At 40.6% G+C, this 27757-nt stretch overlaps 1 protein-coding gene across 1 annotated transcript in view; it reads right to left on the reverse strand.

Annotated features, from left to right (window-relative positions):
• The window catches only part of CC2D2A (coiled-coil and C2 domain containing 2A), a 3655067-nt gene that overhangs the window by 3133821 nt on the left and 493489 nt on the right, over window positions 1-27757 (reverse strand). The window contains exon 8 of the mRNA XM_044062582.1: window positions 12224-12392. Coding sequence (XP_043918517.1) covers window positions 12224-12392 — 169 coding nt within the window. The remainder of the gene's footprint in view (window positions 1-12223; window positions 12393-27757) is intronic.

Here is a 27757-nt window from a genome sequence, read left to right on the forward strand (position 1 = left end):
AAATCCTTGAAAAAAGCACCAGAGGAGGCAACTGCCCTTGTAGAATGCGTCATTAAAGATGAGGAAAGACATTTGCCATGAAAAGAATAATGGAAGGAAATTGCCTTAAAAATTCAGAAGGAGATGGTTTGCTTAGAAATAGCCAAACCCAAAGTCCTGGGATGAAAAGAAACAAAACTCTGCTCAGATTTGTGAATAACTTTAGTTTTATCTAAATATATGAGTCACCTATGCAAATCCAGGGTGTGAAGACTGCAGAGAAGGAAAAAAGGAAAGATGATGACTAGACTGATTAAGTGACAACTCATTAACTACCTTGGGCATAAAAGAAGGATTAGTGTGAAGAGACACCTTGTCTATATGAAAAATTAAAAAGGAGGAATACCCATGAGAACCTGAAGTTCATACACTCTTTTGGCAGAAGTAAAAGCCAAAAGAAGAACAGTCCTCCAAGTACAGTGTTGTAGGGAAGATGAAGAAGCAGGCTTAAAAAGAGCCTGGGTCAGTTTTTCAAGTACAAAACTGAAGTCCCAAGAAGGTGGAATAGGCTTCCTGGAAGCCTAACATGAAGAATGCCTTTAAGAATTTGTTTGATCTCAAACCGAGGCCAGAAGAGGAGTCAAGGGCAGACAAGCATAGACTGCTGACAAGGTGAGCGTTAACTGAAGAATATGCCAACCAGGTGGAGCAGGTCACACAAATAAGAGAGAAGTAGAGGAACCTCCACAGATAGTGGATACAAACGGTGAGGGAGGCACCACACAGAAAATTTTCTCCATTTGGACATATAGGATTTTCTGGTAGTGGGTTTCCTGGCCTCCTGCAGAATCTGGAGCACATCCTCAGAAAAGGGGTGCCTAAAAGGGATCAAAATCCTATCTACCACCCATAGTATCAGTTCAAGAGTGGACATTTGAGGATGGACAACAGATCCTTGTCAGGTATGAGAAGATCCACCCAGTGAGGTAACTTGTGATAACTGCCCCTGGCCAAGTGAGAAAGAAGGGGGGGGGAACAAATGTTGTCAGGACCAGTAGAGAGTCACCAACAAGATTCTGGGAGAGACCTACTTGATCTTATGCAGAACTCATGGTAAGGGGGGGACAAAAACATTCCCTTCCACAGAAAAGACAGTGCATCCACTTTCTAAGTCAGAGGACTTAGGACACTGGAACAGAATAGAGTAACCTGTTTGTTCAGCGGGGAGGTGAAAAGATTTACCCGAGGAATACTCCACTGATGACCAATGTCCAGAACACATCTCTGTGAGGCATCCATTCATGAGCTTGTATTCTGGACCTGTGTAAAGAGTCTGCCACTAGATTGTGCTCTGAAGGAATGTAGACCACCTGAAGAGTTGCTTGATACTAGACAGCTAGATCCCACACTTAAAGAGTCAGTCTGCAAAGAAGAAAGGACCTCATGCTTCCAGCTTGTTGAAGCACCACATCACTGTGGTATTGCTGGTGAACACTTTGAGGGGATGGGATGAAAGAGGGAATGAAAAGCTTGCAGAGCCAAAAGCAGAGTCCTCATATCTTTTACACTATGATCTGACCTCTGATTAGGAGACCAGAGACCTTGGACCCTTAGGGGAACACAAGAAGCTTCCCATAGCATGTCTGTGACATCAGTGAAAATCTCCTGTTGGAGCCTGAAAGGGACGTCCTGGATTGGCAGAGAGTTGATGAATCGACCACCAAAGCTCAAGCTTTAGAGAAGGAGAACTCCAGAGGGTGGCAATGTTGGAGCCACACCGATTTGAGGTGCTATTGAAATTTCCTCATATGGAGCCTGGTGAAAGGGAGTATGGGAATGGTGAAGGCCATAAATCCCAGAAACCTGAGAAATTCCCTGGCTGTGACAGAGGACAGAGAAATGACAGACTGAAAATAGGTTGTTAGGGACAGAATCTTGGGGGGGCAGGAAGAGATGCCAGCACGGAAATGGTCTGAAGCGTGCATCCGAGGAAAACATGACCCTGGTAAGCTATTGGAACTGATTTCTGGAGGTTTATGGTGAACCACAGACTATATAAAAGACAAATAGTAAACTGGAGATCCTGAAAAAACTGCTGGGAGAAGAAGCTTGAATAAGTAGATTATCTACACAGGAAAAAATCTATATAACTTAAAGCTTGCAAAAAGCAATGAAAGGAGTGAGGCATTTAGTGAATACTCTTGGGGCAGTAGAAAGGACAAAAGGAAAAGCACTGAACTGCAAATGCAAGGAAGAAATAGAAAAATGTAAACATTTCCTGAACAGAGGATGAATGGTGATGTGAAGGTATGCATAGTACAGTTGTGTACACTTACCATAAATGCAGATGTTCGAGTGTATTCACTTTTGCAGTCATTACATTTGGGTAATCTGCTGGCAGGTTGCCCTCAGTCGGCCTGATTAACAAAGTCTTGAGTCCTGCGTCAGTTGCTGTCCCTTCTTCCATGACGTCAGGTCGTCAGGGGTATAAAACATGCAGCAGACGCCATTATATCAGTTTTTCTTGCCCCGGATGTCAGGTGCCCCCCAAAAGGGGAGCAAATAAAATTAAAAACACAAAACATATATATCCAATTCCAAAAACAAATACACCAAAAGGGCTTTTAAGCATAGTGAAAGAAAGTAGAGGTATAGTCAGAGAAAAATAGGGGGCTGGAGGGAGGGTAACCAGGACTGCAACAGTGAATACACTCGAACATCTACATTTACGGTAAGTGTACACAACTGTACTATGTTCTTTGTGTTTCACTGTTGCAGTCATTACATTTGGGTAGATTCCCAAAGCTATGGTTGGGTGGAGGGAATTATACAGCATTAGGACCAGCTATAAGGCCTGCAGGACAGCAGTGGCAAAGCCAGCTCTGGATTTAGAGAAAAAAGGTAAATGGTAATGTTTGGTGAACATATGAACTGAGCTCCAGGTAGCAGCTTCTAGAATGTCCCTGGTAGGAACACCTCTGAGAAAGGCTGCAGAAGTAGATGCAGCCCTGGTGGAATGGGATCTGATTCCATGGTGCATATAGCAGAAATGAATGCAATGGCTTACCCATTTGGAAATAGCTTGCTTTGAAATAGCCTTTCCCTCTACCATTGCAGCAAATGCCACCAGTAGTTGTTCAGATTTTCTTTTTTCCTTTTTCCTTATTTTCAGATTTTGTCCTGTTTCAGTAAAATCTAAGTTGTCTGTGTACATCCAATGAATGCAGAATCCGCTCCCCCTTGTTCTGTGGCTTGGGAAAGAAAGTTGGCAAATGAATGGTCTGATTAAGAGCCACACTGGATACCACCTTAGGCATGAAGGATGGATTGGTCCTAAGAGATATCATGTCTGCATGAAAAATGATGAAAGGCTCCACTGCCATAAGAGCCTGTAATTCAGAAATCCTTCTAGCTGAAGTGTCTGCTAAAAGGAAAGCTGTTTTCCAGGAGATAAATTTTATGTCTGCAGTAACAGCTGGCTCGAAAGGAGGGAGAGCAAGTTTTTCCAATAAAAAATTGCGGTCCCAGGCAGGGGTTGGAGCTCTCCTGGGTGGTCGTAAGTTTTTGGCCCCTCTGAGATACTGCTTTAGCAGAGGATGAGAGAAAAGGGGAGGTTCTGTATTGCAATGAGCTGAAATGGCTGAGGCATGGATTTTTATGGAAGAAAAGGACAGGCCCTTGTGAAGCATCTCAGTTAAGTATTGTAAAATTTGAGGAATATTGGGCACTGCTGTGCTTATCCCTTGAGATCGATTCCAGGTACAGAATCTTTTCCATTTGTCAGCATAAGATTTTCTAGTACTAGGCCTTCTTGCCTCCAAAATGACATCCCTCACAGGTGTGCTGAGGGATGCTAAGGTTGAATTTAGGTGATTAGCCATGCTGCAAGATTCAAAGTTTGTTGCTAAGTGTGCAGAATTTGGTTGTTCTGCTGAGACAGTAAGTAAGGTGTCTGAGGCAGGAGTGGGTACCAGTGTTGGCGAGGCCAGTCTGGAGCAATCAAAATCATTTTTTGGTTTGTCCTGTTTGACTTTTAGTAGAACTTTGGAGAGCAGAGGCAGAGGGGGAAAGGCATAGACTGATGGGTTTTTCCAGCTGAAGGATAGAGCATCCACTTTCCAGGCTTTTTATGATGAGTTCTTGTGTAGAATTTGTCCAACTGATAGTTCTGGGGTGAGGCAAAAAGATCTATGTCTGGACTCCCCCATTTGTTTATTTTTATTTATTTATTTTACATTTGTTGACCGGGCTAGTCTGGCTGGATATATGTCCATTTTCAGCAGAGGCCCGAGGAGAAAAGCTCCACTATATATACTAGTAAATAACATAAAACAGCACAGTAAGAGACAAATATAAAAATCAAAAAACTATTCCAACGTAACATCATGTCAACATGTTGAAAATCCGTGGTTCCAGTTTCCATTCGTGTGGGTCCATGAAATTTCTGCTTAGTTCATCTGCCAGAGTATTCCGCTTTCCTGGCAGGAATTGAGCTTGTAGTTGTATTTGAGAGGTAAAGGCCATGTTCCACAATGCCATGGCTAGTCTGCAAAGGGGGTAGGAGTGTGTTCCCCCCTGCTTGTTTATGTACCACATAACCGTGGTGTTGTCTGTCTTTATCATTAATTGTCCTGGATGAAGGTAGTCCTTGAAGGCTGTCAGTGCATTCTGTACAGCTAGCATTTCTTTTTGATTGATATGAAGGTGCATTTGATTTGGGCTCCATTTGCCCTGAATACACTTCCCTGCCAGATGTGCCCCACCAAGCATAGTCTGATGCGTCTGTAGTTAGGGTTTGGGTGGCAGGGGCAGCAGGGGGTGGTGTGAATGATAGTCCCTTGTTTTGGTGGCAGGCCTCTGCCCACCATAGGAACTCTTGTTGCAGGCAAGGTATGATAGGAATCATTGTTTCCAGGCTGTGACAATGCTGACTCCATAGACTTTTTAAGTACCACTGAAGTTTCCTCATATGCAGTCTTGCATATGGAATTAGAAGAATGCAGGAGGCCATGAACCCCAAGGCTTGCAGTATTTGCCTTGCAGAAAGCAGGGTTTTTGTGGCCACCTGTTAGAAGTAAGTCTCCAAATGAATTTGTTTCTCTGGTGTAAGGAAAGCCATCTGGGCAGTTGTATTCAAGCTTGCACCCAGGAATGTAATTTTTTGAGGGGGTACCCGTTGTGATTTCTATTCATTTATAGTGTACCCTAGACAAGTTAGAACCCTTTTTACAAACGCCAGATGGTTTAGAAGAATGTCCTTGTTTTCTGCCTGAATTAGGCAATCGTCCAGGTATGGATATATTTGAATATTTCTTTGCCTGCAAAATGCAATTACTGGAGCCAGGCACTTTGTAAAGACCCTGGGCGCAGTAGATAAGACAAAGGGCAGTGCAGAGAACTGGTAATGCAAATAACCTGCTTTGAAGCGGGCTAGTCTGGCTGGATATATGTCCATTTTCAGCAGAGGTATCTTCTGCAAGATTCCCTGATTGGGATATGCAGGTAAGCCTCTTAAATCTAGAGTTGCCAACCAGACATCTTTGCCTAGCATACGAAGTAACTGGTGAAGAGTCAGCATCTTGAATTTTGGAATGTCCAGAAAGGTGTTTAGAGTAGTTAAATCCAGAATTGGACACCATAATTTGTCTTTTCTGGGTACCAGGAAAAGTCTTGAATAGAAACCTTGTCCCTTTTCCTTTTCTGGTACTGGTTGAATAGCCCCCATGTTCATGAGGGAAAGTACTTGTTTCTGGGCCTCTGTCCAATGATCTGGGGGCAGGTCTGGCCATCTGTTTGGAATTGGCAATGTGTGGAAATGAAATCTGTATCCCTGGGATACTATATTTAAAACCCATTTGTCCTGGGTTATAAGTTGCCAGTTTCTTGCATGAAGAGCCAGTTTTCCCCCCAAAGGGGTGGCTAAAAGGTAAGTGCTTGGTAAGTGTAAAGGGAAGTCATTGAGACTGCTTACCATAGGGAGGTGTCTTGTTGTTGTTTCCAGATTTGGAGGAGGAGGCACCCCACTGCTTTGTTCTAAAAGTCCCTTGTGACTGAAACCTGGAGCCTTTGGAATGTCTACATTTGACTTGAGTGGCTCTTGAAGGAACTGGAAAGGACCAGTTCTTAGTAGGCCATTGCCTACTAAATCTTGGAGGTTGCACTTGTAAGAAATCTTTCACAGTTTGCACAGATTTAGCTTTATCTTCCATCTTTTTTAAAACTTCCTCAGCCTTATTACCAAAGAGACGGTTCTGTTGTAAAGGAGCATCCAACAATTTTGCTTTAACGTGATCAGGCAGATTTTGCTCTGAGTCAAACATGCCTTCTTAGCAGAGACCCAGTTACAGCAGCCCTGCAAGAGGCCTCCAAAGAATCAAAACCACATTGCAAAGTATGTTTTCCAACTTGTTCAGCTGAATGCAATAAATCCTGTAAATCTTTATTTTCCACACAGTCAGAAATTAACATTATTTTCTGTTTAAGCAGTCCCATGATATGCTGTTGATTTTTTAGCATATGAAATTGACAGTTTAAAGCCCTGAATGCCAAGGTTGCAGAAGTGTAAACCTTCTTTCCCCATCTATCCAGCACCCTGGAATCTCTAACAGAAGGGGTAGGATTTTTAGCAGTAGAAACCTTAATGCCCTTGGGACCCTAAGAAATGGTTTCAGGATATGCAATAGGATTTTTGAAAACGAATTTGTGGGAGTCAGGAACCCTGTAATATCTGTCTGGCTTACAAGGAGTCGGAGGCAGAGAATCAGGAGCCATACTAGATTCTGAAAAAACATCATCAACAATGTCTAGAACAGGAGGTATAGCCAAAGCCCAAAGGCTTACGCTGAGGAAGAAGAAGAAAATCCCCACGTCTCTTTTTATATTCAGAGAAATCCTGACTTTCCCAGTGGAAATGTTCCCTTAAGGTATGTAAAGTTTCCCCAAAAGAAAAATTCTCAGAGGGAGAAGCAGAAGGAATGGAATCTTCTGCATCAGAGTCCTCATAAGTAGGTATAGACAATTCCTGTTCATAAGAAGAGTCAGAAGAAATAGAATCCTGTTCAGAAGATTCATAATCAATGTCTTGCCTAGGCCTCTTAGAAGGGGGGGGGGGGGGTTGGCTACCCCTGATCAGAGTAATTAAATCTTCAGCCATTTTGATCATTTGTTTTTTAGGCATAGGGGCCTGCACATGTGGCCCAGGCGTCGGTTTTTTAGGCATAGGTCTAGATTTTGGCCTTAGTTCTGAAGATGGTGTCAGTCTAATATATAAATCTGTAGGCCTGAAAACACCCTCAGAAGCCGGTGCCTGCACAGCGGCTCCAGACCCATACAAGGTAGAGACATCCGCGGGCTCCATAATTGAAGCATCTCGTGGCATACCGGACTCCGAATGGGTCTGAGTAGAGGCCTGCGAATCAGAAGTAGCAGGTATCAGGGGCTGCGAAAGCACCTCAGTGAGTACCAGCGAACTAGCGACTAGCTTAGGAGAAGTGTCGTCAGCAGTTTTGTACCTCAATGGCCGGTCTCTGTCTTTTTCTTTGCATTTTTTAGGTATTCCGATAGTCGGATTGCTAACCGATGACATTTCTGGATAATTAAAGCATGAGCCAAAATATTTAGAAGCAGAAATGTACCAACGTTTGATAGTGCGTTGATTAAATTTAGCACAAAACTGGCAGCAAGGTACAACTGAAAATCCTTATGAGGCATTTGCTTCCCACAAGTAATGCAATTATTAACTTTTCCTGACATCGGTAAAGAGCAAGAAAAAGTTTCCCAATGGGGTACTTAGCTTTTTAGTTGAAGACTTCGGTTCTGAAACTCAAAAACGGAAATTTCAGGAGTCGGCCGACCGGCACATGCGAACTGCTTCTGCCTTGGGCACCGTGTGGCAAGAAAGACTGATGTAATGGCATCGGCTGCATACTTTATACCCCTGACAACCTGACATCATGGAAGAAGGGACAGCAACCGACGTAGGACCCAAGAATTTGTTAATCATGCCGACTGAGGGCAACCTGCCAGCAGATTACCCAAATGTAATGACTGCAACAGTGAAACACGGAGAACATCCTTGAGATGTAGAAACACCAGAAAGGCCTGGACAAGAAGGAGGAAACCAAGTCTGAAGGGACAACATCCCAAAAGAAGGGATCTTAAGAAAGGTGCTGAGCAGGTTAAGATCCAGAGTTGGTCTCCATGTACCCTCCTTCCAGGGAACCAAAACCATTCAGGAGTAAAACCCCTTCCCAACCTGTGTGGGAGAAATGACGTGAATGATTCCCTGACCTAAGAGAGACTGCAGAACCTCCACAAAATGAGAAAGCTGTTCACAAGGAGTTTAAAGAATGCCTGAAAAAGGAGGAAGGGACTTCAAAACCATGAAATATCCTTTATGGGTAATTGACAGTACCCAATAATCTGAGGTGATTCGATGTTAATTTGGAAGAGACAAAGCTGGAGAGAAAAGGGGTCCTGGGCAAAGTAAAGGCCAAATGTCAAATGCATCCAGGCTTATCCCAAAAAGAAGGCTTCTGGGAAGGACTCTTAGTAGACCTAGCAGGATGAAGATGTGTTGAACCCTTCTTACCTTTAGGAGAGTGAGTCTGTCTATGAACAAAGGCAAACTTATAAGGAGAGTTCCTCTGAAACCTGGGAATAAGGGAGACAAAAATATGCTTACTTTCCTGCAGACTTTTATCCAGAGGTGTATCCAGAAGATTGGCCTTAATATCATTGGGCACAGCCTGAAGACGTAACCAAGAATAACACCTTATCACTGACCCTAAGGCAGCAGCCCTTGAAGAGGCATCAGCTGTATCATAGCTGCATTTTACTGAGTGACGGGCAACTTAAGAAGTGACCCCATCAGGGAAATGGCAGAAGCCTTCTCATCAAAATCAGTAAGGTCAGATGCCATCTTAGAAACCTGGGAAAGGACAACCAAAACATATACGGTCTGGTAGTTAACAGCTCAGCTCTATAAGACAAGGTGTCAGATGTATATATTTTCTTGCCCAGCCTTTCCATAGCTCTACTATCCTTATCATAAGGCAGGAGCTTACTAGATGGCAACAACTTAGGTTTGTCAGAAGAAACCGCTACCACTGAAGGATTAGCAGAAGGGCACATGCACAGAAATTTGCAGTCCTCAAGCACCTTGGAGAACCTAACAAGTTTCTTTGGAGCAGGAGGTTGAGAATCAGGGGCTACAGATGCTGCAGAAATAGTATCCAAAAGGGAAGCTAGAATAGAATAAAAGGCTATAGACGAGAGAAAGGTGGTACACACAGCCTACCTAGACCTCACAAAGGCCTTCAATACCATTTCCCTTTCTGGTATTATAGACAAGCTCACCTGCCTTAACATAAACCCCTACATCACAAGATGGGTTGTCAACTGGCTCATGGACAGAACCCATATGGTGAAAGTTGTGGGAGCTAGGTCTGATTCTAAACCAGTTACAAGTGGCTTTCCCCAGGGCTCAGTCCTAGGACCCCTCCTGTTCGGCATATATTTCTCAGAGGTACATGCAAGCACAGGAGGACTATGGCTCACCATGTTCGCAGACGACTGCAAACTAGGGGCTATAATTGACTCTCCGGCTGACACAGACATCCTCCAAAAGGGTCTCACTGAGACGGATTCCTGGTGTCAAAATCATGGCCTCAAGCTAAATGCCAAAAAGTACATAGTCATCCCCTTTGGAAAAAACAAAGTACCCACAAACTACCACATAGGTGGTAGTCCCCTAAATATGGAAGACGTAATAAGGGATCTAGGGACCCAAGTAGATAGTAATCTCACCTTTGATAATCACATTGCCAAAGTGGTTAGAAAATCCTTCTAAGTGGCCCACCTAATTGCAAAAGGGTCTGCATCCAGATCAAAAGAGGTCATTGTGCCCCTCTACTCATCAGACCTATCATAGAGTACAATGCCCCATTTGGGATGTACCTTACAAGACACCTGCAACAGCTGGAAAGACCACAGAAGTACCTCACCAAGAGGATCACTGGCCTCAAAAGGATGCCCTATGCAGCTCGAATGAAGAAACTCCAGCTGTACTCAGCTGCATACCGCCTACTCAGAGGTGATCTCTGCCTGACATACAAGGCCATGTCCAACCCAGAATTGATGGTCATGCTCCACCTAAAGAAAACCATATCCCCTCGAGCCACACGATCTAGGGATCTAAACCTCACCACAACAACAAATAGGACATGCTGGAGGAATAGATTCCTGTCCCAGAGACTTCCCATTCTTTGAAACAAGATTCCAATCTACATTAGGCAGAGCTCCTCACTAACACTCTTCAAAAGAAACCTTGATGAGTGGATGGGAAACAAAGTTTACCCCGGGGATCACTTCAGTGGCTCTGCTGGACAGAGGCACAGGGAACTAATCTAAGGGGGTGGCGAAAGCCAACACATTCTGGCTAGGCTTATAAATGCCTTTGGGCAGATAGCCTAGTCCCTACCTATGAACCCATGACAGTCTTTATAGGTAATCTGCCTCCCACACTGACATTTTCCTTTTCTGAATGACAAGAACACAATACCATACAATGGTAAAAAGAACAGAACAGGGCACGTATCTGAAACATGGCTTGGTAACTAGCACAGCAGAAGGGCAGTGGAAAATGATGGCTCCTAATTCCATAACCATAGGCAATTGCAATTTTTATTGTAGCATGCACACAATCAGCCTTTTATAGTGTGTCAAAGGTGGACTTCAAATACACTTCTTAAGACAGACTAAGCTAAACAGAAAAATACAAATAACGAATGCACAAATCAACTGACAAAAAAAAAAATTAAATTAGAGGAAATACAACATTATCTAATGATGGCAGGGTTACAGTAGTTCAGCTAATAAATGCCCATAAAAATTAATCATGTACTATTATGTGGATAGATATTCCCCATCTATGTCCAACTAAACACCGATCATTTTAGGACTAAACAGTCATCTACAGTAAATCCTGCTTGCTATTTCTAACCATGGATGACAAAGTGCTGAACATTTTTGCCTGTCAGTGCTTTTTTTTTTTTGGAATACTTTCTGTGGGGAGTTTGCATGTCTTCCCTATGTCTATATCAGTTTTGTCAAGTGCTCCAGTTTCTTAGTGCTGGATCCAATATCTGTGGAGGTTCCTCTGCTTTTCTCTTATATGTGTGATCTACTGCACCTGGTTGGCATATTCTTCAGTTAATGCTCACCTGCAGGCCACATTTGCAGAAGTGTAAGCATGTGTGCATGTGCATATACTGTATGCATCCTGTGTTGGACTGGTACTCCATTTAGGATTAGTTTCTCTGCCTTGCACCTGGTGAGCAATGGAATAGTCCCTGGCTCCCCTGTGTCCCTAATAAGGATTAATCAAGTAAGAGAGAATGAACAAACATTTCTGTTTGATTTGCAGTATGAGACATGAAAAAAAGTTTAGGTAATGTAAAAAAAAAAAAAAAAAAAAAAGGCTTAGCACATGAAACAAATTATCAAATGTCTGAATTTCATTTGCAGTTTAATTCCATTTTTTCTTGTGTGATACATTGCAAAACACATTTTGGCAAAATAAGAGATGTTTAAGTAGGTTCTGAGACATTTTAATTGAGTTCAATAAATCTCAAACAGCTTTCAAATGTATCTTAAAGCAAGAGGAAAAACCAAAAAAATACCATTCTCTCTCCAAAGTCATATCTATCCAGTTATCCATCGGTCAATTTTCTACACTAAGTTTATCCAGTTCAGTGCCGCAGGGATCAGAACCTATTCTGTCAAGCAGCAGGAACTTCTCCACATTTGATGCATACCATCATAAACTTACACACACACCAACACCAAGAGCCAACATAACATAACATCACAAGTCAACCTACCAACATGTGTTTAACCATATGAAAGAAACCAGTGACTTCTATATGCCCAAATAAACAAAGACAGAACATGCAGTGTATGTAGAGCATAGAATCAGCAAACATTTATTTTCAGCTCAGTTCTCTAGTGGACATGAGATCAAAGTTCCAAAGCCACAACAAGTATCGCTACAACTGTTTGAGGAAAGAAGTGATGGACTAGTGTGGAAACATGAACTTACTTTTCATAAACTGTGTTATCAGGCAACTTTTTAGTATGGTTTACTGAATCATGAAGAAACTTCAGGTTTTGTAAACTCCATGACTACATGCAGATGTCATTTATCCTGAAAGCATCACGGAAGGAAACACATCAGAAAATATACCTGTCTGAGCACTGGGAATGAACAAAAGTTTTGCCTCATTATGCTGCTTCTGGTGGTAACCCTCATATTCAGCAGCCTGAGCAATCAGAAAATCACTTGCTGACTGATCAATAATAAACAGATCTTCATCTTCACTCTCTTTCTCATCTACAAGAGGTCTGTCTTCTTCCTGTGTCAATAAAAGAACATTTGATAATTAAAATTATTCCATAAGTATGTATGCATCAAAAACAAACTTCTTCTTATAGATATGTGGTCCTAAAACATCATAGCAGTAAGTACAGCTTATTAAACCAACATGTAAACTAATTTCTTTCTAGGTAAAGCTACTCAAATTGAGGTGCAAGTTTTAAACGTACATCTGAGCAATATCCAAAACAATCCTTTATTTTTTGGAAAATATGGAATAAACTAATGCTGTTTACTTATTAATTATATTTGGACATGTAATACCTGAAAGAGGTTCCTTTTTTTCTATATTTTTTTAAATGAAAAACACAAGCAATAAAAAGAGCAGTATGTTCAGGGGAATAGGATAAGGATAGGTTATTTGACAGCTTATACTCTACAAGCCAAGAACCATGGTGTAGAAGCCTACTGCATCTGGAAAAGTGAAACAAAGTTTTCTAAAAAAAAAAAAAAAACAATACCGAACTACTTTCACTAAGTGCATTTCTTCAGTACTTTAAGGTCTATCATGACAAATGTATACATCATTTATAGAAGACGTAGACATAACAGCGGCAGACATTTAATGCTTACATTCTGATTGCCAACACCACTTCATGGTTCTACAAAGTCCCCATGTCTCTTCATAAATAAGGTCCATAAATATGTTTATTGTTTCCTTTGTAAAAGGATGTTTTGGAATGAATTCTGAAGAGTAAAATCAACATTCCACCTATGACTGAGGAAGCATAGTCTTATCTTGTCAAATATGCAAAGCAAACATAACCAGCTGTGTGTGTCTGACTTGAATATTTGTTGATACAGAATACTATAATAATAATGTCTTTACCACAAAAAAGCAGATTACTTGTACAACATGGAAATGCTATTTACCTTAATATAACACATTTTATGCATCAGTATATATGCACTGGTTCTGAAATAGGATCCAGCCTGCAATATTTGATAAAAGCATGAAAACAGGACCACACTGTTCATGCAGGTTCCTACAGTTAACTGACCTGTTAGCCAGGAATTCATAGTATTAAGAAGTTGCAGGCATACACAATACATTTTTTCATTGGTATCATGTAAATTATCTGGGATGACCAGCCATGACAAAAAAGACTGCAGTGGAACACTACCTATAAGAAGGAAAGTATAAGAAAGTTACTGTGAAGGGGAAGAATCTCTGGGATATAGGAATCCAGATCCCTCTGAGCAGTTACACCAAAACCATGTTTAAAATAGCCATTTTAAAAATGCCTGTTAGAAACTAACTACCTCCTCTATTAACCTGAAGTCCAAAAACAGGGATCTGATCCATAATTCCAACAGCCAATTCGCTGACTCGTTGAATCCCAGCAGTCAAACTCTAATAGTTATCAAATTCTTAAAAGTAAACTTACTTCTATCTTCACTGCTTGGCATTCATATCACCAGCCAGCAAATATGTATGTTTGCTGGGTAGCAAGTCTCACACCTTCAATTACATGGAGGTGGGGGCTAGTTTACTATAACAGTAGATCTTCAATGGATCACTTTTGCAATATCCATTAGATAGGGGATGTAGCCTGCAAATGATAACATACGTTTGGCCAGTCTACAAAGCTTCAACATCCTTCTTTTCTGCCCTTAGCATGAGAGGACATGCCACTACAAGTGGGATATATGGGCACACCAAAACTCATAGCTTTCCTGCCCTCCCCCGTTTCTTTTTCTCCTGCTTCCTTAACAATTACCCCCCATATCTTATGAACAACACTACTAAAAAGTTTTGCTAATGTTCTAATGCTTTAGAGTTTGATTGACTTCACATGAACCCTACTAAAGCATTAAGACTTGTTTATTTCTTACTTCTACTCTAATGAAACCTTACATTGTTCACAATTTATTAATTTTTTCTTATCATGTCTTATTATGTAATGTGAAACTAGTCATTTTAGAATATTTTGAATGTATTAATTCATTCATGTTGGAGCTTTTCTCCTCGGGCCTCTACTGAAAAGGGATATGTATCCAGCTAGACTAGCCCGGTCAACAAATGTAAATAAAATAAATAAACACTTCAAGCAAAGTCTTGTTGTAAAACAGAAAAGGATTACACACCCAAGTCAGGGAAGGGGGTGAAGAGGAGTGCTAGTACTGCAACCGAGATTATTGGAACATCTACTGTTATGACAGGTAAACTTCATAATTGTACTATGTTCTTCATTAGATCACTGGTGCAAGAGACTACCTCACAAAGAAAAGATGAATGGAGAAGGGCCAGAGTCCAGGATTCCATGAAAAACAGCTCTGGCAAAGCCTGCACTGGTTCTGAAACAGGATCCAGCCTATAAAGTTAGTATGGAAAGAGGACCAATTAGCTACTTCTAGTATAGACATGCGGTACACTCCTTTACAGAAAGTCCCACATGCAGCCACTGCCCTAGTAGAGTGGAACTTCACAATCTAAGAAGGATTTTTGTCACAGTTAGTACTGCAGAAATTAATGGTGTGGGAAAGATATCTACAAAGAGTTTGTTAAGATACTGGCTAATCAGATTTCTTGAAATGTTTTAGTTTTGCTTACATAAAATCTCAGTTGTGTGTGTGCTCCACACAAAGAAACATTTCTTTCTTTTCAGGATCAGGATAGAAAACAGGAAGCAGAATAGATTAATTAAGAATAAATTCAGAGACAACTTTAGCCATAAAGAAAAGGTTCACTTTAATACACACCCAGTCCTTGTGGAGATCAAAAATGGCTAAATGAAATTCAGAAATCCAAAGCTAGCTTCCAAATTAGAAACATTAGATAAGAACTTGCTGCATGCTCAAACAGAAAATGAGTTCACGAAATTCATCTCCCAAGAAAATGCACCTTTTTCCTTGGTGGCATGATATGCAACCCCTTTTAAAAATTATTTGACTTGAGATAAAGAAGAAAGAGTGGGATCCAAAATGTCTGAGAGGTGTACACAACTGAAGTGTAGTGTCCCCACTTGAAATGGGTCCTGTCCTTAATTTCTTTTTTTATTTTTTTAACATTTTTATTAAACCATGACATTTTCATTTGTAACACAGGCATATATATATTAATAAAAAAGAAAAACTGCAACAACAGTTTCCATTGTTCCTTCCACGCAAGTTTATTTGAGGTATGGGACAGTGACGTGGAATAAGGATACTCAAAGTTCCAGATGTAACAGTTTGTAACAGTGCTCTGTTCAATTAATTATTTGTTCTGGGATTGTTTTAAATGCAGAAATTGTAAGCATCAGATATTAGTATGGTAATGTCAATCAAAGACAACTTGTTCCATAGAGTTCAGCCTGCTGCACCACTTTGAGAGATGCATTGCATAATTTTGCTGTTTAGAAGATTTTATAAAAACGGTAAAGATGTAAAAGGGTGGCTGTGGGTGATGATTTAGACTAATACTCTAATCAATGAAACAGAGTATGCTGAATATGTTTTTCAGCACAGATACAATGTTTTCTGAAAAAGGATTGTGACTTGGTTCATGGGTTTGGAGATTGTAGGGCAACAAACAACACAAGGCTTGCGTTTCACATGGATTTTTAGGATTGTTCCTTTCATATTCTACCTCATGACAAAGTAATAGGGGAAGGCACCATCTTCATGAGTGTTTACTAGGACGATACCTGTGAAAACTTTTCTAGGAACTGCTGTTCTCCTTCAGACTGGTCTGTAGCTATAACCCCACAAGGAAATGTCAAGCTTAATAGCTGATATGCCACAGACTGTTGCTTTGTTTATTTTTCTACTGTTTTGGTTGAGCGGATGATTTCCTCATCAACACATGGAAATGTCTGTTGCAGATAAGATGCTTTTCTAGGAATTTTGTTGCAGATATATTCTACGAGGGAAAAGACTATAAACAAATGAAATATTATCCTGTAAAATTTATATTTCTTTCATAACTGTTGCTACATCGGTTAAAGGCTACTTGTTTCTGATATGTACAGCTTATTGCTGCTCTGTTTATGTGCAAATAGTTGTGATCAGTGTACTTATTAAACCACCTTATTCTATACGAAGAATCAGCTTATCCCACTTAACCCTTGCTCTTTTCTCCTCCCAAATAAATTACTTCAACTCTTTTCTAATTATTATGCTCAACTTTTCTTCTGGTTGATGCAAAAAAAAAAAAAAAACATGCCTGACCTTTATACAAAACTGGGGGGGGGGGGATTAAAACATTTTACTGCTTGCATTTTACCATTCGTATCCATAATCATGAGCTTCCAGTTTCTTAGTTTTTGTATTATCTTTTGTTTAGCTTCCTCTCACACATCCTTAGCAGCAGATAACAGAATATTTTTTTAATCCATACACCTAAATACTTCATCTTATCATGCCCCAATATATATATACAGGTATTGCTGAACCAATTCATGCTTTGGTACATAGTGTACAAGCTCTTGTTTGAGACCTGTGCCTTGTTTTGAGTGCTCTTAGGGAAACTGTAATCCAACATCTCCTGTTTCACGATATATCAAATAGTGTGGCCAACACCAGAATAAGAGATCTCAGTCTGCATCATGTTAAGCAACCTGAATTCATATCAGCCTTCAAACATATCTTAGACAAATGGATGGTTTCTCTAAAATACACTTCAGGACTCACTGGTTTGGCCTTCCTTGAAAATGTTGATAAAGCTTGAGTGAAGTTATCAGCAAAGCACACATGGCATGGTTGAATAGCCTTGTATTTCCCACGATTCCTATGAGCACTAATACATCCTTTACTGGATTTATCAAGTATTATAAAAGTTATATCCTTACATTTGTGAATCTTTTACTTTCTTTACAATGGCTCTAAATATAAAGACAATAGCCATGGGGAAACAAATGCCCCTGCCTTGTTCCTCTACTAAAACAGAGCTTGTAAGAGAGGAATTCTCCCCACCATAATTTTTCCCTCTGCCCCTTCATATATCCTCATTAATTAACCATATTATTCTATGAAGGAAAGCAAAAGCTACTATTGCCCTACCCATACATTCCAGTCGACCTGACTATCAAATGCTTTCTCTGCATTAAGACTCACCAATAACAGCAGTGTTTTCTTACACTCTGCATCCCCTTGGATCATCATTACTTTAGTAATGTTGTCAAATGTTGCCTCCCCTCCACATAACTACATTGATCTATATCTATAAACTTTGGCAACACCTTTGCCATTTGCTTACAAAGAGAAGACAGAATTTATAATACTGGTTTAAAACTAAAATGGGTAAACATAAAACGATCTGAAAGGTATTTACCTTTTTGGGTAACATAACTAACACAGGTTTCTTCCAAGATGCTGGTACTCCCCACCCACTTTTAAAATACTGTTAAACAAAACTTTTCAGATCTTTAGAATGGTTCATCCCTCACAAATTCCAAATTTCCACAAGAATAACATCTGTTATTGGGCACTTCCATGTTGGCTGATTGTATAGTACCATTTTTATTTCATCTCTTCCTACCTCAGCCATTAATTGCTGATCCTCATCTTCCTCTAACTTTGGTATTATTAAATTTTTCATAAATATTTCTATTCTTGTTTTCCCTTAGTTTCCCTATTCCTCTGTTTTAGACAAATGTTCCTAACCTTTTCTGAAATATCTCAAACATATATGGTCTGGTTATTTTTCTTGTCATAGGTTCCTTAATTTTTTGACTATAACTCTTAACTTTCTGTTGTCTAAGTTGGTGTGCTAAATGCTTTTGCATTCTAAAGCTAACAGCAATCTTTTTAAAATCATGCATATTACCTTTATCTTCCCCTAGCACTCTGCAGTTGCTCTTCTACTTGCTCTGAGATTCTACTTCTACAATACTTCAACCTTTGTTAAATGATTTGAATAATTCCTATCACTTCTTTCAAATTTCTATCTCTCACTCTATTTCTATCACATTTCATTCTCCATTTTTTATTTCTCACAGACCCTAGCTATCCATTATGAAGTAATATGCATCTTCCCCAATACCTTTTGAATCACACCCATTACCTATTCCTTAAATACCTATTTTTTTAACACATAAGAAAACATCAGTATCTTAAATTTTGCATCATTATCCTGCATCTTTACCTTAGTTTTTATTGGTACATGATCTGATGAACTTAACTGATGGATCACAGAGCTTTCAATTAAATATGCACAATGCTGTGAAATATAATTTTATCTCATCTGGGGAATAAAAAGCAAATTCTGAGATCTTGCTATTAACTCATTACATTCCAGTGATGCCTCCACGTGCATCTGCAGTTAATTCCTACTGACGCCTCTAGGTTTCAAATACTGCTCGTTCATATTTGCATCAATAATTCCAAAACTATGCTATGTGCAAAGTTTAAAAGATTTCATCTTAAAGCTTACAAAATGGCAAACTCAACTGCACTAATATCTGACCTATGTCTAGTGCAGGGAAATAGATATTAACTGTTGTTTTTAAGGTATTAATTTATATACATATAATGTTCACATTTTTATAAATGTTTCAACAACCAAGAAACACAGGCAGAATTCCTTAGTCTCACATGAAAGCTCTCAGATAAATGAATACAATGCTGCTGACAGTAAGTGTGCAACTTGAGTGGATGCTGAGATATTATAAGTTGTTTACAAAATATTACAACTGTAATAGTTACTATGTTTACTGTGACTTATAAACTTCGGTTTAAGACCTAGAACCTAAAGAATACTACAGTTACAAAATTAGTTTGTGCTGAAGAGTTTGCCATTTATACTTCTTTCATAACCACTATGGTTCCAGAAATATGAACATTTGTTTGGAATGTGAGGACAATTTCATTCTGTCAAAAGGCTTAGGCTCCGCCCATTGGAAGTTACATTGCAAACTTCCTGAGCTCCACTGGAGTGAATGAGTTAAATAAACACCTTTCATATTAGATATTCTCATATATTTCTGCAAACATCTACTCACTATTATAAATATTTTTCTAGTTCCCACCTACTGTATAAATAATATTCCATACAGAAAGCTCACTTTCCCCCAAATTCTCCTAAGCTCAATAGTAGTAGTTTTAGGTGAAAATAAGCCAGTGTAATCTTCTCCCCTACCAATAACCCCTTACCACCACAAATCTACTATTATTGTCTTTTTTCTATCACTACTAGATGCCTTCTCACAATCTTTATTCAGCATTTCCTTTGTCCCTAATACACTGCAGAATATCCATGCTGCAATCATTTCTTTGCCAAATTCACATGCTCATATCTATCCAAATGCATTGCTATTTTCACCACACACTTCAAAATATAACTCAATACTCTTCACTTTTTACGTACATCTTCAAAGCCATTTACATTCCCTGTTAATACTGACAAAACAGCCATTTTACTAAAAAACTACTACTTGCATAAAGTACACATGCCAGCTCTTTTTAACCTATGTTTCGAAGTTGCAACTTGCATGCACACACTGACGTTTGTCAGACTGATTTTGTATGTATTTGCTGCTTTTCATGTCTGTCTGAATCCATGTCACAGTTTCCAAAACTTTTCACTTCAATAAAACCACACAAAAAACAATCAAAATGTGGATCTGGTTTGAAAGAACAAGGTGGGATTTTAAAAGTAGAGCAATGGAAGCATTTGCATTCCCTGACACAACAATAAGATTAATAAGGAGGATAAATAAAGGATCACTGGCAATAATTAACGTGTGAGGGCTTCTCCCCGAGATGATGCTGGAACAAATGAACAGGTAAGAGTGTTCTCTTTCTCCTTTATTATTTTCTTTACAGTTAGAGACACTGGCAAAGAAAATAAGACACTCAGTAATTCAAGGATGTAATTAGTACGGTAATCCAGAAAAGTTGGATTTATTTGCAGATGATATTTTGTACAACAGAAATCTAGAAAAATGACATCTCAGTGCTGTAAAAATTTTGAGACAGTTTCAAGTCTTTTTGAGATATAAAATTAATGAAGATAAAAAACAAAGTCTATAGCCATAAATTATACACCTACACATTAAGTGGTTCAGCAGTACCCATATTAATGGGGACACGGTAAGATGAAACATTTAGGAGGATGGATTAAAAATGCTTCTGTTATGGCAACTAAGAATGTGTGGGAGGAGACTAAACAAAAAACAATACAAAAAATGACAAACTGGAAGCTCTTGCTTATGGATATGGACAGTATGATGTAAGCAATGAAAACATTTATAGTGCCATTAGTTTTACATACAGGTCAAGCATATTTTTATCAACCATTGAAGAAAGTTGTGGATAACAATAAAGAGTTGAAAGAATTTATCTGGGATGGGAAAAGAGCAAGAGAAAAGTGGGATGAGTTAGTCCTTCCAATAGAACAAGGTGGTTTAGGATTACCTGATCTGAAGTAATATTAGACCTACACAGTTAAGGCTCATATACATAACATAAACAGAAGGTTATAATTAAAAGTGGAAAGGGATCATGATAAAAGCGGAGTTGCGCTCATGAGGAGAGGGTAAATTTTGCCCTTCTGAGCTGGGAGTTTCTGGTTAAAGGCTTATTGTGCCTGCTTATTTGAACTGTTTCTTCTGAAATTGATATGCCTTGTTTGCTGTAGCATAGACTAAATTCAGACCTGCTGAATCTACCTTTGTTTGTATAACTTGAGCACTAATCCAGACCATCTTTTTTGGAGAAGGTTCCCCTGCATCCTAGTGGCAGGAGTGTGCAGTTAGAACTTGTCTGATCAAAGACTGCTGGAACGGGACTCAGTTTTTAGCCTTTTATTGGTTAATTTGTTTAAATCAATTTGCTCATTTGCTACTGTTATATTAAAAAAGAAAATACACTTTATGCATCGCCACTTAGCTAGGGTTAAACTATTCCTAGTGCCATAAAGTCTGCTCTTCAAATTTTCCCTTAGAACTAGCCAGTTTTTTAGTTTTAGCACTCAAACCTGTTTCTTTGAGCTCAGCACCTGTTCAGAACTCATTGTAAGCACTAAATAAGCTACAAATTACTACAGCACTCAACTTTCCTCACTTGTCTAGAGGAAAACAGTTTTTAGTACTTAATAAATAAGCACCTATCCATGCATGTCTAAGGGTCAGCTCCTGGTGTTTTCTCCTGTCTACCTGATGAATCTGGGTATCTTGGGACAATGCAGCAATTGTCTCATGTACACAAACAACCCTCTCCTCCTACCACCCAACACTACAACCTGTAAGAGATGGACTTTTATAGCCAAACTGGAAGCAAAGCTCTCTTCACCCAAGACTGGAATAGACAGTCAAGAGGAGAAGGTAAACACTTGCACCACACCACACTCATAACATAATCCCACAAAACCTACACCACCAAAACACACACATAGCAACACAAAACACACACCTACATTCGCGGAGGCCCTCAATAAAAATCTACTCAAGCAACAGAAACCTCCAAAGCAGAAACACATGCAACCTCCACCCCCCAACACAACCCAAATGACACATAGCCCACAAACTCAGTGCCACTCAACCACAGCCCGCAAGGCATAACAACGTACCTGACACTCTAGTCATAGGTGACTCTATAGTCAGGCACACTGATGTTCCACTCACCAGGCTAAACAAGGAGAAAGTTACTGTCAGCTGCCTGTCGGGTGCCAGGATCCACCACATAACACACGCACTCAGGTCACTCCAAAACAAGTACAAATATGACTCTTTCATTGTCCATGTTGGTGTGAATGACCTAAGACGTACCACCCTGGTCTACATGAAAAGAGACATGGAGGTGTTCTCTGATCTTGTATCCCACGCAGGTATGACCCTAGCCCGAGTAGCATCCTGCCATCACCCAGAATGATACCACAGTACAAGGACAAAATGATGGACTTCAAAAACTGGCTAAGCTTCAGGTGTCATTCTAAGGGGATCCAGTATCTGTCTGCCTGGGATGACATGATCGACAGACCACGATGCTTTGCCAGAGATGGCCTGCACCTGTCGCCCTTGGGATTCCGGATACTAGCTAAGGTTCTTGCTACCCCTATACTGCCTTTTTTAGGCAAGGTTCAAATGACAAATTCACCACCATAGCAGGTACAAGCAAGCAAAATCCGAGGGTAATGCTACTCAATGCTAGAAGTCTAAACCTCAAAATGCATTCACTCAAGGCACTCCTTAAAATAGAGAACATCGACATCTGTGCAGTGACAGAGACCTGGTTCAAGGCTCCAGAGAGCACCTCTGCATTACTAGGCTATAATTCATACCACACCTTTCGACCACCTAACCTGGACCGAAACACTAAAGGTGGAGGTGCGTCCATATTCATTAAGGATATCCACACCTCCAGGCTAGTTACTCAGCATAATGCATCCAAGATTAAACAAGTGCAAGTAACTATGGGCAAGACCACGATCCAAATTGTAACTTGCTACAGATCCCCCACCATGCCCCAGGATTCCCACTCCTCATTTCTTGACACATTGGAAACTATTAGGGTACAACCCAACACCCTAACAATGTGCAATTTCAACTTCCCCAGCATTAACTGGGAAAACATGTACCAACTCTTTTGCTCAACGTTTTCTGAAATTCATAAATTCCAGTGCCTTGGATCAACTTATCCACACCCCCACCATGGGAAGCAATATCCTAGTCCTAGTCATTACCAACATGGGTGACCAGTGTTCCACACCAGAGGTCAACTCCTCGTTGGTCAGATCTGACCACAAGCTAATCAGCCTAGACATTCACATCCTGCCCCCAACTCCCATTAGGGAAACCACCGTAAAAAATTTCTCCAAAGCCAACTTCATGCTTCTTAAGACAGAAGTGGCGAACTTCACAACACCCATGCAGACGGACAACAGAGGTACGACTGCAGAATCCTACACAAATGCACTTTATAAGCACTTACACGAGTGCATGGATCATGCTACCCCTAACAGAAACAAGATGCTATCCTCCAAAAAAGGAAGCCAATCTGGTGGTCCTCTGCCATAAACAAACTCTACAACAGAAGAAAGAAACTGTTGCAAAAAAGAGTAAAATCCCATGACTGGAAGAACTCCCTGGTCAGCCTCAGTAAGAAGCTGAGATCCCTCATAAAATCCTCCAAAGCTAGTTATGAAAACAAAATCAACACTGATTCTAAAGACAACCACAAAGCATTCTATAGCTATGTCAAGAATCTCAATGGCGACACTCAGATCTGCTCTGAGTTACAGCACAATGGCACTAAATATACAGAACCAACTGATATTGCCAACATCCTGGCAGATAGGTTCAGTGCTAACTTTACCTCCCCCTCACCCCCTAAAGGGCCCATCTCTATACTGGAAGAATGCAAAGTTCCTGTAATCATGGCTGCACAGGTAAAAAACCACACTCCAAAGCCAAGAACACAGCATCCATGGGACTTAACATCCCAGGCTGCGTTCTACATGGACTACAGAATGAACTGGCACCCCACCTAAGTACCATGTTCAATCATAGCCTCACCTCAGGCTTTGTGCCCACTGAATGGAGCACAGGGATGGTTATCCCACTCCACAAAGGGGGAGCCACCACGAATCCTGGGAACTACCACCACATTAGCCTAACGAGCCTGGTCTGCAAGGCCATGGAACGTATCATCATGGAACTTATAAACAAAGACATTGGTAATCTCCAAACTCTGGACCCCATCCAGTTTGGGTTTGTAAATGGCAGATCATGTCTCCTAAACCGAGTTCTTTGAAGCAGTCACCAAAGCCGTAGACGAGGGAAAGGTGGTTCACACAGCCTATCTAGATCTCACCAACGCTTTTGACACCATCCCCCACTCTGGAATTATAAATAAACTCACTAAACTAGGTATAAATCCTTAAGTCATAAGATGGGTTGCCAAATGGCTCACTGACAGAACCCACACTGTGAAAGTAGCAGACTCCAAATCCGACTTCAGACCAGTGACAAGTGGAGTACCACAGGGTTCAGTCCTGGGTCCTCTCCTATTTGGTATCTACTTTTCTGAAGTACAGGCTAACATAGAAGGTCTTTGGCTAATGAAGTTCGCAGATGAGTGCAAACTAGGAGCCATAATTGAAACTCCTAACGATGTGGACATCCTACAAAAGGGGCTCACTGAGACAGATGCCTGGTGTCAAAGCCATGGCCTCAAGCTCAATGCCAAAAAGTGCACTGTCATCCCCTTTGGTAAAAACTCTGTACCCATGAGCTACCACATAGGTGGAAGTCTACTTAACACCGAAAGTGTGATAAGAGACCTTGGGACATAGGTGGACAGTAGTCTCTCCTTTGGTAATCACATCGCCACAGTAGTCAGGAAATCCTTTTACGTGGCACACCTCATCACAAAAGGTTTCTCATCCAGGAAAAAGGAGTTCATTGTTCCCCTCTTCTCATCATTCATAACACCCACTATAGAGAACAGCTGCCCCCTTTGGTATGTACCTCACAAGACATCTACAACAACTGGAAAGGCCATAGAAATACCTCACAGAGGATTACCGGCCTCAAACAGATGCCTTACGCAGACCGTCTCAGAAAACTCCAGCTTTACTCCATTACATATCGCCTACTCAGGGGCAATCTCTGCCTAACATACAAAGCTATGTCAAACCCAGAGCTGTTGGACATGCTCCACTTAAAGAAATCCCAATCCCTCTGAGCTACATGCTCTAGGGTCCTAAACCCTGTCACCACAACAAACAGGACATCCTGGAGGGATAGATTCCTGTTCCAGAGAAACTACCTATCTATATCAAACAAAGCTCCTCATTAACACTCTTCAAGAAAAATCTTGATGATTGGATGGGAAATAGGAAATTCAACCCAGGGATCACTTCTGGGGCTCTGCTTGACAGGGGCACAGGAAATTAATTTTCTTGGGTGGCGAAAGCCACCTTTTTGGCTAGGCTTGTATAGGCCCTATGGCTGATAGCCTAGTACCTACCTATGAATCTATGAACCAATGAAAGGAGGAGTCAGGTGGATTCTGATTGCAGATCCTTAGGAAGAAGAATAACACTTATACAGAATATTTATAAAGTAGCAGAAAGTATTCTAAAAGCTAAGACAATAAGGGAATAGAGAAAGAAGAGTTTGCTAAAAGGGAAGACTGCAAGTAGGGGTACAGAAAATAGACAATAGGGGGCTGGAATTTATGGAGGAGAAAACTGGCAGAGGATTCAAGGTATAAGGTGCAAATAACTAGACAGCGAAAGGTAACATAGTGGGATGAGACCAAGAAGACACTCCCTAAAGGAATTAATATCAGAGTATAAGCTAAGAGAAAGGGATGTGGGAATCCTACATGAAATACCTGCTTTGGCTGAGTTTTTAATTGAATCTAGAACAGAAGCTGCTGCTAAAAAAGGGATAACTAATAGGAAATATATTGTACAATAATTAAATGTACCAGAGAAACTTAGAAAAGACTGAGAGGAGAGACTGGAAAAGCAATTTACAAAGGAGCAATGGGAGGACATATGCATGGCTCCCAAGTATGCAACAAAGTCCAGAAGGTTTAGGATTTTTGCTTTGAAGTGTTTGCATAGTTATTTTTATACTCCAGGCAGACCTTAAATAATTTTCCTCTGGTAGATAGCAACTGTTGGAGGTACAATGGGAAAGAATGGGGTAACTGGGAACAGATGTTTTGAGAGTATAATGGAGTATCCGTCAAAAATATTGGGACAGCAAATGTGTAATTAATGAAATTATTATTTTGAGTTGGGATAGAGTATCTGAATTGCAGAGACATAAGGCCTTCTTAAGTTTACTTCTCTTGGCAGCCAAAAAAAAAAACATCTCTATACCGGAAAAATGCAAAGTTCCTGTAATCACGGCTGCACAGGTAAAAACCACACTCTCCAAAGCCAAGAAAACAGCATCCATGGGACCTGACAACATCCCAGGCTGTGTTCTACATGAACTACTTAATGAACTGGCATCAGGATAGTTCTGCTCAGCTTGTCCACTATCACGTTGGTGCTCTCCAGAATATGCATTGGTGTTAGAAAGAGGTTAGAAGAAATTGCCCATTGCCAAACTCTGAGGGCTTCATGGTAAAGCAGATAAAATTTGGTTCCCCTTGTTTGTTGATATACCAGGCTACCAACATGTCCCTCTGAACTGCCACTGTTCCAAAGGGGAGGGCATCTTGAAATGCTTGCAATGCTAAGAGCACCATCCTCATCTCTAGAACACTGATGTACAAATTGGCCTCCATTTGGGACCACGTCTCTTGGACTGTCCTTTACAGATAATGGCCTCCCCCACCCTATCTGGGAAGCATCCATGGTCACTATGGCCTGAGGCTGCGGGAGGAGGAATGGATGGCCTGAAAGGATCTCTTTGGAACAGAGCCACCAAAACAGGTCTTGTTTGCAATGATTGGTGTTCAAGATGTGATGGGACATTGATTGATTCATTAATTACCATTAGGAGGCTAGAAGCCATTGAAGAATCCACATGTGATATATGGCTATGGGAACTAAGGCAATAGAGGCCGCCATTGACCCTAGCGCCTGCAGAATGAGACTCGTTGGAACACTTCTGCTCTGAAAAATGTGGTTTACTTGTGATCTGATTTTTTTGAATCTTTCTAATGGGAGTGATGCTATTCCCGTCGCCGTGTTTAATAGGGCGCTGACACAATTCCAGCTGTTGAGTGGATTCTAGATGTGACTTTTCATAATTTACTGTGATGCCTAAGGTAGTGCAAAGATGAAGGGTGTAATCTCTTGCCCTTACTAGATGACACCTGGTGGTAGTGGTAAGGAGCCAGTCACTGAGATATGGAAAAACCCGAAACCCCAGCAGGCTGAGATGAGCTGCTACCACTGCCATGCATTTGGTAAACACCCTGGGGAGTGTGTTGAGACCAAAGGGCAGTGTTCTGAACTGATAGTGACTGGCTCCCAGATGGAAGTGCAGGAATCTTCTGGAGCATTTGTCCATTTTTATGCAGCAATAAGCATCCTGAAGATATATTCAGCACATCCAATTGTCTTTTTCCAAGAATGGAAGTATTGACTGTACAGAGACCATCCGGAACTTGGTTTATTAAACTGACTTGTTGAACTGGCTGAGATCCAAGATGGGTGTCCAGTCCCTTGGCTTCTTGGTCACAAAAAGAATCTTGAGTAAAATCTGTATCCTTTCTGGTCTGGGGGGACTTCTTGGATGGCTCTTTTGTCAATCAGTTTTTGAATTTCTACGAATGCTGTCTCCCTGTGACTGGGTGAAACATCTGGGAGTCTTTTTTGTGTTTTTGGGTTGGTTGTAAGGGGAATGACATAACTTCTGGAAATTATCCCCTGCACCCATTTGTCCACGGTCATTTGTAGCCAGGCAGATTGGTGCAGGGATAATTGCCCCCCCCCCCCCCCCCGCCCGACTGCCT

The sequence above is a fragment of the Protopterus annectens genome, chromosome 2.part1, assembly GCF_019279795.1.
Source record: "Protopterus annectens isolate FY-2018-M chromosome 2.part1, PAN1.0, whole genome shotgun sequence".
Taxonomy (NCBI): Eukaryota; Metazoa; Chordata; order Ceratodontiformes; family Protopteridae; genus Protopterus; species Protopterus annectens.